This window comes from Alligator sinensis, unplaced genomic scaffold, assembly GCF_000455745.1.
Source record: "Alligator sinensis unplaced genomic scaffold, ASM45574v1 scaffold32_2, whole genome shotgun sequence".
NCBI lineage: Eukaryota > Metazoa > Chordata > Crocodylia > Alligatoridae > Alligator > Alligator sinensis.
In genome coordinates this window covers 713593-726134 of record NW_005842670.1, presented here as the reverse complement: position 1 = coordinate 726134, position 12542 = coordinate 713593, and the positions used below count along the sequence as shown (strand labels likewise).

Below are 12542 nucleotides of genomic sequence, written 5' to 3'. Positions count from 1 at the left end.
GATCGTTGAGCCACCCACGCAGGCAGCCAGTATTGTCCCATGGCATGTCAGTATTAGACTGCAAAGCTGATTCCAGCTTGTTTTTTGTCCTCTTTGATCTTAGTTAAACAAAGATCTGTGATCTTTACCACAGAATTTTCTTCCAATATAGCAAGACAGAAGTTGGCTTCTTATTAACATAAATAGCTTTGTAAAAGCTAAAAGATGGTGTCAGAAGATGGTGGTAGTACAATACTTCACCTGTCTTCTAAACAGTTCAGAGGAAGGTATTTGCTGCCAGCTACTGTTGACTCTAGGAATTTTTTTCTAGACTCTAGATACATATTCTGAGATCCTTCCATAATTTCCCTTTTGAAATGCTCTTTCTTCTCCCATGGACTTTCAAGACCAGGCGTGGGCAGAGTTCTCCCACTTACCCCACTACAGCGGGACATAGTAGATAAAACTGCGACCTTCTGACTGCAGATGTAACTGCTGCTTAATACTGCTGCTCTAAAAGCGGGGGTGACTTGCATTTGACAGACTCCCAGCACTGCTATATAAATATTGTAGTGCTCTGTGGCGGCAGCACCCAGCCTTGCAGTCCCATGGACTGAATGGGTATTGTGGGGTCAGTCCAGGGGGTGCAGTTCAGCACACTGGCCCAAATTTGGCTGTGCACTAGCCCTATTCCTCTTGCCTAGATCTGGCTGCCATCTGCCCTGCAGGGCTACCTTAACTGGCCTTTGGGGCTCCCCACAGGACTAGAAGTTTGGCAGCAGGGCGATTTAGCTTTTAATCTTGCCACCGCTCCCTCTCTACCACATTTCTAGATCCTTGGGAAGCCTTATGGGGCAGATGACACAACTCTGAGGGTTGGATCTGGCCTTTGGGCCACAGGCTAAGCATCCCTGCTCCGTGACACGTAGAGTTCCAATACCTGAGCTCTGGCCACGTGTATATTCCCTAGAAAAACATGATATTACACAGCCCCAAAGCAATGGAACTTCAGTGAGGGTAAGAGGAAGAGCAACAGGACTTACTCCTTTCTGGGAATTTAATTTTTTTAGCTTATTAGTTTGATTTCTTTTTTCTTTGTACCACTCTGTTTGAAAGAGATGTCTTGTTAGTGTGTCTACTCTAAATTCAGTCTAATGAGCTTTCTGGGCATTTATGATCTTATTTTTGCACATGCTTTTTAGCCACTAAAATGCATCCGGTGGTGCAGTGATAGCATGGTGATATCAGCACAAATCTCTTAGCTTTACCACTGCAAACCTTTGAGAGTTAGTACTACAGTTTGTTTGTCAAAGCTTTGCAATACAGTAGAACTAGGTCACCTGCCTTCTGAGCAGATTGGATGAAGATATTTGCTCCCAGCTACTGCTGATCACAAGCTGGGGTAAGAATGCATGTCATGTTTGTATCTTACATCAACACCACTTTTATCCTGAAGGAAAAGGAAACAAATGTGGTGGAAAGAGGAATAAGCAGAAGCATAGCAAGGTCATTCAGTGCCTGGGGTTGGGGGGGTTATGCCAACCATTGTAAAGTGGGGGAGGGGAAGGGAAGTCTTACTTGCCCAGGCTGTCTGCACATGGAATGCAGCTGGTACTGCTGCCACACTGCTGTAACTGGTGCCTTCCCCGTGCAGAGATCCTGGGCAGCAGAAGGTGTTTGGGGCGGGGGGTGGCATTCTACCTACTCTCCAGATACACTGCTGGGTGCAGAGCTGCTCCTATGGCCAGGCAGGGGTAGTGCAGGGCTGTCCCTGCTGTAACAAACACTCCAGGGGGAGAGGATTCTGGTGTCCCCTTGTAGTTAGTGCCCCAGGTCTGGTGCCCCACTCATTCCATCAGAGTAACATTACTGTGAATATGTTTCTTTTTAGTCCATTTGTTGAATCAGCAAAGTGGAATCTATTCCTCAAGGGACTTCTGTGAATCTGTGAGATTAAAATAAGTTTAGGGCTGGAAGGGACCTCAAGAGATCATTGGGTCCAGCCCCCCTGCTCTGGGCAGGAAAGACTGCTGGGGTAAAATAACCCCAGCAAGGTGTGCGTCCAGACTCCTTTTGAAGATCTCTAGGTGCCTGCACCACCTCCGCTGGGAGTCTAGTCCAGAGTCTGGTCACACAAGCCGTGAAGAAGTTTTTCCTAATATCCAGTCTGAAACCTTCTTCTAGGAGTTTGAACATTGCTCCTGGTTTTCCCCTGGGGCGCTTTGGTGAATAATTGTTCACCTAGCCCTTGATGCTTTTCCCGATATATTTCTAAGCTGCCCCCAAATCCCCGCAAAGTCTTCTCTTCTAGGCTGAACAGTCCCATATCTGTCAGCCTTTCCTTGTATGGCTTGCTCTTAAGGCCTCATCATATGAGTGGCGCTTCTCTGGACTCTCCCAAGCTTCTCCACATCCTTCTTGAAGTGTGGTACCCAAAACTGGATGCAGCACTCCAGCTGTGGCCTTACCAATGCCAAGCAGAGTGGGAGAATAACTTTCTTAATTTTGCTTAAGATGCATTGGTTGATGCATGCCAGCATGTTGTTTGCTCTGCTAACAGTAGCATCACACTGATGGCTCATATTCATTTTATGGGCAATTATGACCCCCAGGTCCCTTTCGGATGTTTTGTTTTTCTTTCTCCTCTTCCCTCTTAATTATATATTGCTATTTAATTTTGCTTGTAAGTAGATGTTACAAAATATTCTTGAACGTGTCTTTATTTTTCTTTCTAAGCTTCTATTGGCACACTGAAGGTTTTTTCTGCATCATAGTTAATATTCATTTGTAGTTTGGTGGGCTGTGAGCAGAAGTGTTTAACAATGCACTGAGTTTGTAGAGGAAATGCTCCTTTTAGAGAGTGCAGAGATGGCTTTAAACCAACTTACCACATTCACTTCAACTTACCGCCTGTGCCTCAAATACAGGAACAGAATAACTGAGGACCAGGCCCTATGTCTTTCCATCAATTAAAAATAGACTCCGTATTTGCTATACATGGCCAGCCTTCTATTATGAGCCAGGGAACTTGTCCATCTCTGTATGGTGCATGTTGTAGTGTATACAATGTGACTGAGTAAAAACCAATGATTGAGGAGGTGGAAGCATTGCTAGAAGACAGCTGTGCAGGGCAATGTTTGAAGCTTAACTGAGCTTTTTCCTTTCTGAATTCTCATCTGTATTGTTAATTACAGATGAGAATTCCACTGCTATAGAAAGGACGTGGACAAGTAGGAGAGAGTCCAGCAGAGGGCAACAAAAATGGTTCAGTGGCTGGGGAACATGACTTGAGAGGAGAGGCTGAGGAAATTGGGTTTATTTAGTCAGCAGAAGAGAAGACTGAGAGGGGATTTAATAACAGTCTTTGGAAGGGTGGTTTCAAAGAGGATAGAGCTACTTGTCAGTGGTGGCAGATATCAGAACAAGGAGCAATGGTCTCAAGTTGCAGCAAGGGAAGCTTAGGTTAAATATTAGGAAAAACTTTCTCACCAGGAGGGTAGTAAAGCACTGGAACAGCTTACCTAGAGACGTAGTGGAATCTCCATCCTTGGAAGTTTTTAAGACCCAGTTAGACAAAGCCTTGGCTGGGATGATCTAGTTGGGGCTGGTCCTGCTTTGAACAGTAGGTTGGACTAGATGACCTCCTGAGGTCCCTTCCAGCCCCTATGATTCTATGAATTATTCTAGTGACTTCTGTTCCCGGCAGTGCTACAGCCCAATTGATATTAATAGGATTGTTCCATTATAACTGAGCGGAAGAAGGGGAGGGTTTTGCTTGTTTAGGTTTCTGTTGAAGAAATATGTTTTCTCCCTTTTAAAATCTCAGCAAGTTTCTAATCCTACTATTTTGGTCTGTGATTTAGTTAGATTTCAGCAGTGCTATGGCAACAAAGTTTGGAGCCTGGGGCAAAGCCCACAGCAACAGCTCAGCCTCACCCCGTGCAAAGATTCAGGGGCACACGCCCCCCCCCCCCCCCCCCCCCCCCCAATGCTTGCCTGGGGGTACACACAGCGGCAGGAGCTGCCCTTCCCCCATCTCCACGCCCACTAAAACAAGCTGCTCATGGCTCCATCCCACACCCTGCCCCATTTGGGCAGCATCTGTTGGCACCCCTTTGCTTTGACACCTGGGGTGGTTGCCCCACTCCCCGCCCCCCTGCTGCTGGATTTCAGAAGCTCTGGATTTCAGAAGCTAGTTGGGGTCAGACTTGGTCTTGTTACTTCCAGGGAAATTAAACTGTTTTGGATGGCTCAGTGTTTTATGGTTTCCTTCTGATCTAGTACTGAACCAATGTCCTCAACATATTGCTGGAAAGTACTGCTGGATTTGGAAACGAGAATAAAAGTATTCAGGATCTCCATTTTTAATAAAAATGTCATCATAAGAGAACACATTGTTAATGCTTTTATCCTAGCCAGACTCTGATATGGATTTTTGTGTGTGGTCTATCTTGGAAAAATTTCCCTTGTGGCCTGAGTTAGATAAACTCATAAAAAAACATATAAAATTACTTTTCTGTGATGGCTGATGCATTTGAATCCCATAGATGGCTGGATTTCAGAGGTGAATGGAGTTGTTAGTATATTTCATGCATATAAAGTGCTTTGGGCTACCTCAGGGTGTTCTATAATACAAACTCTATTTAGCAGTCCCAGATCAGTAAACAAAATTCTTGCAGCACTTGCTTCATCTGTTCATGAGTTGTAATTATTTGGCTGGTGTCTTCAAAGTTTAGGTACCTTAGTGATGGTTCCTTCATAATCTGTACACAGTTCATCTGTTTCTGGGGATTTTGCGCATGTATTAAGTGGGCAGAAAAATAATTTGCATGCATAAAGGTGAAAAATTGTAATGTGCCTAAGTTAAAATGGCTATGAAGCAGAGCAGGCAGTAGTTTAGCACAAAGGGTCAATCCTGCAAGGTGCTGAGCTCCACCTCCCAGGCGGCTCATCCCTGCAGATCTGACTCCTGTCCCTTCTGATGCAATCATCAGGAAATTTAACCGCGAAAGTCTACCCGTCTGCTGAGCAAGCAGGTTTATAACTTCTCTTAGTGGGGTGGATTCTCCTAGCGGAGACACTCCTGACACAAATGTCACCTGTCTTGAAATTTAAAGTCTGCTTCAAACCCTAGGGGCACTATAGTCTGAGGCTTTTATAATATGCACGAAATGTATTTTTCCCTATCCTGGTTTTTAGAAATGGTTCAGTTGTTTCTCTCATATTATTGGAAAAAGAGATGCAACCTGGGGCAGTTACCAGGAATTTAAAATTTCAGCCTAAAGATTTAAGCTTGGCAAAGTCATAAGCAGCTGTCATTGTGGTCTTATAATGGCAAATGTTGGGAAACCTGTAGTGCTAGATAACAGCCCTGCATCTTATATGGGATTGCCTGGCTCTAAGCCTGTATCTGAAGCTGCTTTGGGGGAATAAAGGTGGTCAGGGATTAGTTCACTTTTAGCAAGAAGATAGCTTTTGAGGTGAACATCTTCACACATCTGCTCCCCATCAGTTTGTCTGTTTGTAGTACAACTTCAGAGGAATTCCAGCAGAGGTGGCTGAATATATTTCTTGAATCTGACTTCCTGGTGAGTGCTCTAGAGTTGCCTGTAATTTTTTCCCCTTTTTCAGGGGAAGATAACATAAAAAGATGTTTTTCTTTGTTGCCTTATGTCAATAAGGTAAATAAACATGCAACTCAGTATGTGTTTTATGGTACTGATTGTTTTAGTATGTAAGAGGAACACTGGGCACAAGAATAGATAGAACTTTGGATTACTTTGGCATTTGGGTTCTGTTCTGGTTCTCATCATTGCAGTGTTTGAGCATTTCTTATGTGAATAATTGGCATGTTGAGTTCTTGACTGGATTTCATGGAGTCTGGCCCTGGTTATAGGAAGTTCCACTCAGAGTAGAATGGTTTGTTTGGTATTGTTAGTGGGTGTGTGTGAAGCATGTAATGACCTACTTTTAGACATGCTGAGCACCCCTAGCTCCTCTTTACATGAGTGGTTTAGGTACCTCTTAGAAGTAGCCCACTGTTCTTTTTTAGCATCTGTTAAACAGGAAAGAAATCATGGGCCTTAAAAGGGGATTTCCATGTTTTATTTTGCTATTTGCTTGGTAAATAAAATTACAGTAATGATCATAAAACATAGTTGTACATCCTGCTGTTTATAGTTTGAAGGAAGTCCCTGTGCATACTATTCTCTGTTCATGTACAAAGCACCTGGTTTTCTGTTAGGGCACTGGAGAGGAGGGAGATGCTTGAGGAAGAATAAAGATTTTTATAGCAGGTGTGTAGGAGGAAGAAGTGGAAGGTAAGGCTGATGATTTCTCTTACAGCAAGATACTTCGCTGCAGCATTCTTTTTCTGTGATGCTTAAAAAAATTGTGCTCTTCAATATATTCTATAAGATGCATTCTCTGAGTAAAATCCTGAACCATGAAAGTTTTGTTGCTGACTTCAGTGTAGCCAGAATTTTCCTACCCTCTTTTAATAGGATAATTCCATTTTGTATACCCTAGTTCCTATTAATAGGGCCTACTTCTCCAATTTTTGCTCCCTGATTCCAGTTAGATTACTCCTGTTAGTGAAGATTATAAGATCAGGACTGTAATTTACTAAGCACTAAAAGCCAAAAGTATGTCATTCATGCTGGGACATGACTACTATTCTGTTTTACACTAGACTTGGAAGTGCCATGTGTATATTTAAAGGGCAGTCACCCAATTTAAATATGGGTATATTAAAATATAATAACCCATTGGTACAAACATACTAAAATTTGGGTTAGCTAAGAATGTAGCTATTATGTGCTTACCTTTGAGGGATGTGTCCCTTTAATTCCTTCCCTGCAATAAGCCAGCACATGAAACCGATGAAACCAAAAGGTAGCATGTTGGCAATACAGTCTATGCATCTGATGTATAAACTATTTGCTGCTCAATTTAAATAGAAGCCCACAAAAGTGTTCCATTGAGTTTCACACCTTTACTACCAACAAATATTGTACTAATAAGTTTTTGGTATGGCTAATATTGGTGGCCAGGTGGTAAATTCCAAAACAACTAAAGTTTTGAATGCCTCAAGGGAGAAAACCTGACTGAGCAGAAAATACAGTTATAATTTTTCCGGCAAAGCATCACCTGCCAAATGAACTGAGCTTTGGCTACTTGTTTGATTGATTGAATATTTATGTCAGACTTTCATGGGAAATTAACCTTAACCCAGCACCAGACTGTCAATTTGTCTTTTGCCATGATATTTAGTAACTATTTTACTTCTGTGAAAATGCAAAATCCCTCATCTGTTTCTGTACAAGGATTTGCTTTCCTGCTTAAGAGTATTGTGAAATGTTTTGCTAGAGGACTATGTTGATGACCAAAGAGGAGGTATGAGAAAGGGAAACCTACTCTGTCATAGATTTATTGTTAGCCCTATCTAGTCTGCAGCTTTATAACATCCAACATTAATGTAAACAGTGATGCAACTTTCTCAGTGTCCCAGACTTACATGAAGAAAAATACTTTTTATTATATCAATCATCTACCCTTTGACCCTTTGAATAGTTAAACTTCATTCATTTCACTAAAACATTAAAGTGTTATTTTATATGTATACATTATCTTCTCTTCCTTTATGTGTGTGTATGTATATATAGATATAAGAAGAGAAGAGAATGTCTGTCTAGCCTTTACTCTCTCTATTGGAAAAGTACTTGAAATTCCTAGCATTCTTCTCCTGTTAAAGGCATGTTTACTTTTAATCACCGGGTTATTAGGATTAACACAAGTCATTGCTTCAAGCTCATTTAGTTTGAATTTAGTGAAAACTAACTACCTCCTACAGACTCTATGAAACATTCTTTTTCCACATAACTATTAATCTGTAAGAAGCAACTATTGTAAGTAATGTGATCCCTGGCTAGTCACGTCGTCTCACTATTTCACAAAAGTGTGCACATATTATATTCTTGTGAAACACCCTATTTTACAAATTCCAGCAGAACTTGAATATTATGACAATATGATAAAATCAAATAATTGATATGAAGACTGCTTTGCTAAACACAACTAAGCTGTTCTCTTTTCTATTTTATAGAGCACAGGGCTGCAGATTGTAGAGCAAATTAGAATGTTCCCTAATCCACAAAGAAAGTTAGAATAATCATTATTTCCACAGTCATGCTGGTCTTAGTTTTCAGAGGGACTAAGAGTTTATAGAAGTTTAAGCTTTTAACAGAGTAAGTCCATATCTATTACCGTTCAAAATATTCTGCTAAGAATAGGTAAATATTTCTTTATTAAATGATTAATTCCATAAATAAATTCTTTTAATTCATTGAATATAAAATTAAAATCATTTACAACTTATTCCAGTATTATGGGGGGGGTCCAAAAAAAGCTACATTTTGATAAATAAAATATTCAGCTTTAAAACAACTGATTTCTGTTTGCTATTAAACAAAAGTTGGTACATAATAGCTGCCACAAGTGAACACTCCAAAGTGCCCACCTAAGGAAGGAATGTAACTTCCAACTTGTGTTTGGGGGGTGGGGTGGGGAGGGAAGCATAATGTTAAAACTGAACAGTATTGACAAATTTAAAGTTTTCATAACCAGAACAAAGACTTATCTGATCAGTTACAAACAGAAAACAGTATATCAATATGATAAGGTGCTCCAAAAAGAAGCAATGAAGTTGCTCCACTATTATGAAGCTTTAAATATGCTTATATCTCTGCTGCATTAGTGTCCAGTTGCACAGTGCACTCTTGTATTATCTCAAATGTTGCCCTCACATGGACAAGGCACCATTTTCCACCATTAAAAGTTCCGTTTTCCATTGCTTGTTACTTAAACTCTGTTAACATCCCACCCCAATCACAATTTAGTCCCTAAATTTGTGGATGTCGTTGAAGAGTCTGTAGTAGGGGTAAGCTTCGTTCGCATGTGGACAGTTGTAGTTGCATCTGCAAGACTGGATCATCATGATGTTCTTAGTGAAAGTTTCTCCATCATCACAGCGGAACCTGATCTTGATAGTCCTGGTCTGCTGAGGAGTACAGCATCTTCCATCCACACAAGAGCCACAGTATTTGGGACGATACTTCTTCACACTGGAGCATCCAGCGTAAGTGAACTTCACTGGGGATTGGGACTTCTTAGTCTTGGTGCATTTTTTTCCCTTCTGCAAGAAAGAGATAGCAAATAATATGGTTAGTAGAAGGTCTGTCTCCAATCTCCCACCTCTACCCAGGTCAGTTATTTGGCAAGAACGCCATCACAGGGATCTGGATTTACCTTTAAGGAGCCATAGCTTGACTGTCCACATGGCCGCACTTCACATATTCTGCTCTCCTTGACAAGTTTGCAGTCAGGATTATCATTCGTGACCCGGGTAGAGAGGCCAGTTCCACAGGTCTTTGAACACTGGGACCAGGAAGTTGTTTGAACAATGCACTTGGGACTCTCAAAGGTTTGACTGTGGGGCTCGGATCCAAAGACTAAAAAGAAAAAGAAGTGGGGAATTTGGCATGAGTTTCTCAAGTATCTTGACTCCATCCCCCTTCTACTAAACTCTTCCCTTCCAGCCCAGCCCATGACCATCAGGCACCAAGTTGCCATACTCACCAGGCAGCATTTTCAGCCCTCCTTTCACAATGGCAATTAGCTCATTGTTTCTGGTTAGTTCGCCTTCTGAAGCATCCAGACCCAGCTCTTTGCTGAAGAAGCCTTCCAGGTCCTCCAGGCCATCTTTGCTCTCATCACACATCCACTCCTCACAGCACTGGCCAGGGACTTTGACCAGCCGGGGGCTGGGGCAGCCCAGGTTGGGGAGGGAGAGCTCCTGGGGGCAGAGTGGGATGCAGCCTACAGCTCCATCGATGCACGTACACTGGTGCTTGCAGTTGGGCTGGAAGCTTTCTCCATTCTGGTAGATTTTGGAGTTATATTCACATGGCCTCCCCTCGGACTGGGCTGCAGAGGAACAAAGAGTGAGGGGAGGGGAGTTAGAGGTGAGATGCTCTTTTCAAGGCAGGCAGATTTGCTGCTCTGTTAAATTCGCTTTATGGTAACATCCCCCAGAGACTGGAGGCTAGAACAATAAGTTAGTCAGGAATCACTTTTCCTTCTGCGCTTTTAGTGGAGCCCAGACATACTGAATCACATTCCAGACTGCTGAAGTCATGTGCCTTTCTGCCAAGCTACCAACAACAAAGCATAACCATACATGGACTCCAAATTACTAAACTTCGCCACTCTGGGGACTGTTATTTTTTCAGGAAAGCCAAGCCACAAGTCTCTTACCTCTGCAGATCCCCTTCAGAGCTGTGGGACTGGCGCCGAAATTGCATTCCAACCCCTTGGTGTGATCGCAGGGCTGGCTCTTGCTGCAGTCCTCGTTGAGTTGTTTGGCGCAGACCTTGCAGCATCCGCAGCCGTCCAGGACCAGACCCACTCCCGGGGCGCACTTGGGCACTTGCAGGGGGCACTGGCAGACTGCTGGGCACGTGGAGAGCGCCTGGGGGGCCAAGCAGTGCGCGCCGGTGAGTCTCGGTCCCGACCCGCACACGCGCAGCCCCGGCGTACGAGACCCGCCCCCCACCCCCCGCACCACGGCCGGGTCGCCCCGGCACGGGCTCGCTTGGCGCAGGGGAAAAGACCCGCCGCGCTGCGAGGGGGAAAGCCCGGGCCGAGCTTGGAGGTGACGGGCGAACTCACCAGCCTGCACAGGCAGAGGAGCGCGGCGAGGCGGACGAGGCTGCGGTCCTGGCAACTCATTGCTAGCGGACGAGGGGTCCCGGGGGCGGCTCGGACACGAGGAAGGAGCCGCGGGCTGCTCCGAAGTCCTGGCGGGCTGGGAGGGCGCGGGTGGGCTGTGTGACGGCGGGCGGGCAGGGGCTGGCGGGTCCGGTCCGCTCCTCTCGGGGGTCCCGGCGCCGTCTGAGCAGGGAGAGCGCGAGCGGCTCCTTATATAGCGCGCGGCCGCCGCGTGCTGCAGCTGCACTGACGTCGCGCGTTCCAGAACGCCGGAGCATCCCGCGTTCCAGGCATCTCCGGAATGTCTCTTGGCGCTGGCCGCGGCCAAGCCCCGCCCCGTCTCGCTCGCACCTTCCCCCGGATCCGCCGCGACCCTCCCGGGGGTGCTGCGCGCTGTGCTTTAGGGACGCCGGGGCTTCGGGGCCGGGCGCTCGGGCAGGGGTTCCGGAAGGAGGCAGCACATCTGCCGGGGGGGACGAATCGGTGCCTGCTTCGGATCGCGGCCAAAAACGTTCCGAGCTAGCGCCGGGGAGCGCGGGTGCGCGCCTGCCGGGGCCGGGCGCCTGCCTGGCTGCCTGCAGCGTTTGTGAATGGGGCACGTGCACGAGCCCGGCTCCCCCGCACCTGGCGCGGCTCCACGGAAACCTCTTTTTTTTGTTATTGTTGGTTTTTTGTTTTATTTTTGGTTGCGGGGGTTCCCCCGCGTGTCTCGGTCCGCCCCGCCTCCGCCACGGGACTGCATCCCCCTCCTGGACCCGCTCCCCAGCCCCCGCCCTCGGGAGGCCAAGTCCGAGCACTTGTGTCTGTAATGCGCCGCCCGGGCGGAGAGGAAGGCGCGGCAGGGATGGCAGACGGGGCGGCAGTCGGCCTCTGCCCTTTGCCGGGATCCCGGGCAGCCTCGCAGTTTCCCTTACACGGAGCTGTTCCCGCAGCCCCGAGCGGGGCTGCGGGGAGCAGAGAACTCCGGGTGACCCGCTGGGCGGTCGCGGTCAACATCTGCCCGAGCCCGCATTAACCGGGCAGGGGAGCCCGTCCGCTTCATAGGACTGCTCCCACCCGGGGGGCGGGCGGGGAGGCTCCGCGGGCTTTTCTGCTGTGTTCCCCCCTAGTCAGTCAATCTCCGGGCCCGGTGACCGGTTGCAGTCGCAGCCCTGGAGCTCCCCGCCCCTCATTTCTCTGCATAACCAGGTGCAGCGCCGGGCTGGGAGCCCCGTGCCCGGGTGCAGGCCCACGGCGAGGCGGGAGGGGCCCGGGCCCGGCGCCCCCGCTCCGAGACGGGGGTTTCCTTCCCGAGGGTCGGGGCCGGGCGGAGAGCTGCGAGCTCCCGTTGTGGCGTCCTTTCTTTCGGGCTCGGGGCGGTGTAAATATTTCCAGATGGTGATTTCGAGCCCAGACGTAACAATATTGCCATATTTGGTAGAGCAGTAGCCCGCATTTTCCACATTTTTCTGCTGTTATCCAACCACAAAGCATTCTTGACAGCTTGGGATGGTGTTAAATATAGACCTCGCTTGTGTTCCCAGGGCAGGAAATTCTTTGGAATTCCTGTTTTTCACGCAATCCGTCTATCATGATTTAGGAGGAATTGCAGTCCGGAGCCAACTGGCTTGTGCTGCAGTTTGCTGGTTTATTAGGGGCGGGTGGGGGTGGGGAGCGAAGCCGTCGGGGCTGCTGCCCGGCACCGTTACAATAGTCCCCCATTCCGAGGATTTTTCTTTGCAAATGAGATGATTGTTCCTAACACAGGTTTGGGCTTTCTTCTCTTTTCTGCCTCCAAGGCCTGGAGGGGTGGGAAG

At 46.6% G+C, this 12542-nt stretch overlaps 1 protein-coding gene across 1 annotated transcript; it reads right to left on the bottom strand.

Annotated features, from left to right (window-relative positions):
* Window positions 1–8382: 8382 nt before the first annotated feature.
* On the bottom strand, window positions 8383–10946 carry CYR61 (cysteine rich angiogenic inducer 61). The gene is made up of 5 exons (XM_006033855.3): window positions 10708–10946; window positions 10294–10507; window positions 9616–9963; window positions 9286–9488; window positions 8383–9172 (listed from the first exon to the last, which is right to left on the bottom strand). Exons 1-5 carry the CDS (start codon window positions 10765–10767, stop codon window positions 8873–8875), a joined length of 1125 nt encoding a protein of 374 aa, XP_006033917.1. The 5' UTR covers window positions 10768–10946; the 3' UTR covers window positions 8383–8872.
* Between the last annotated feature and the right edge of the window lie 1596 nt (window positions 10947–12542).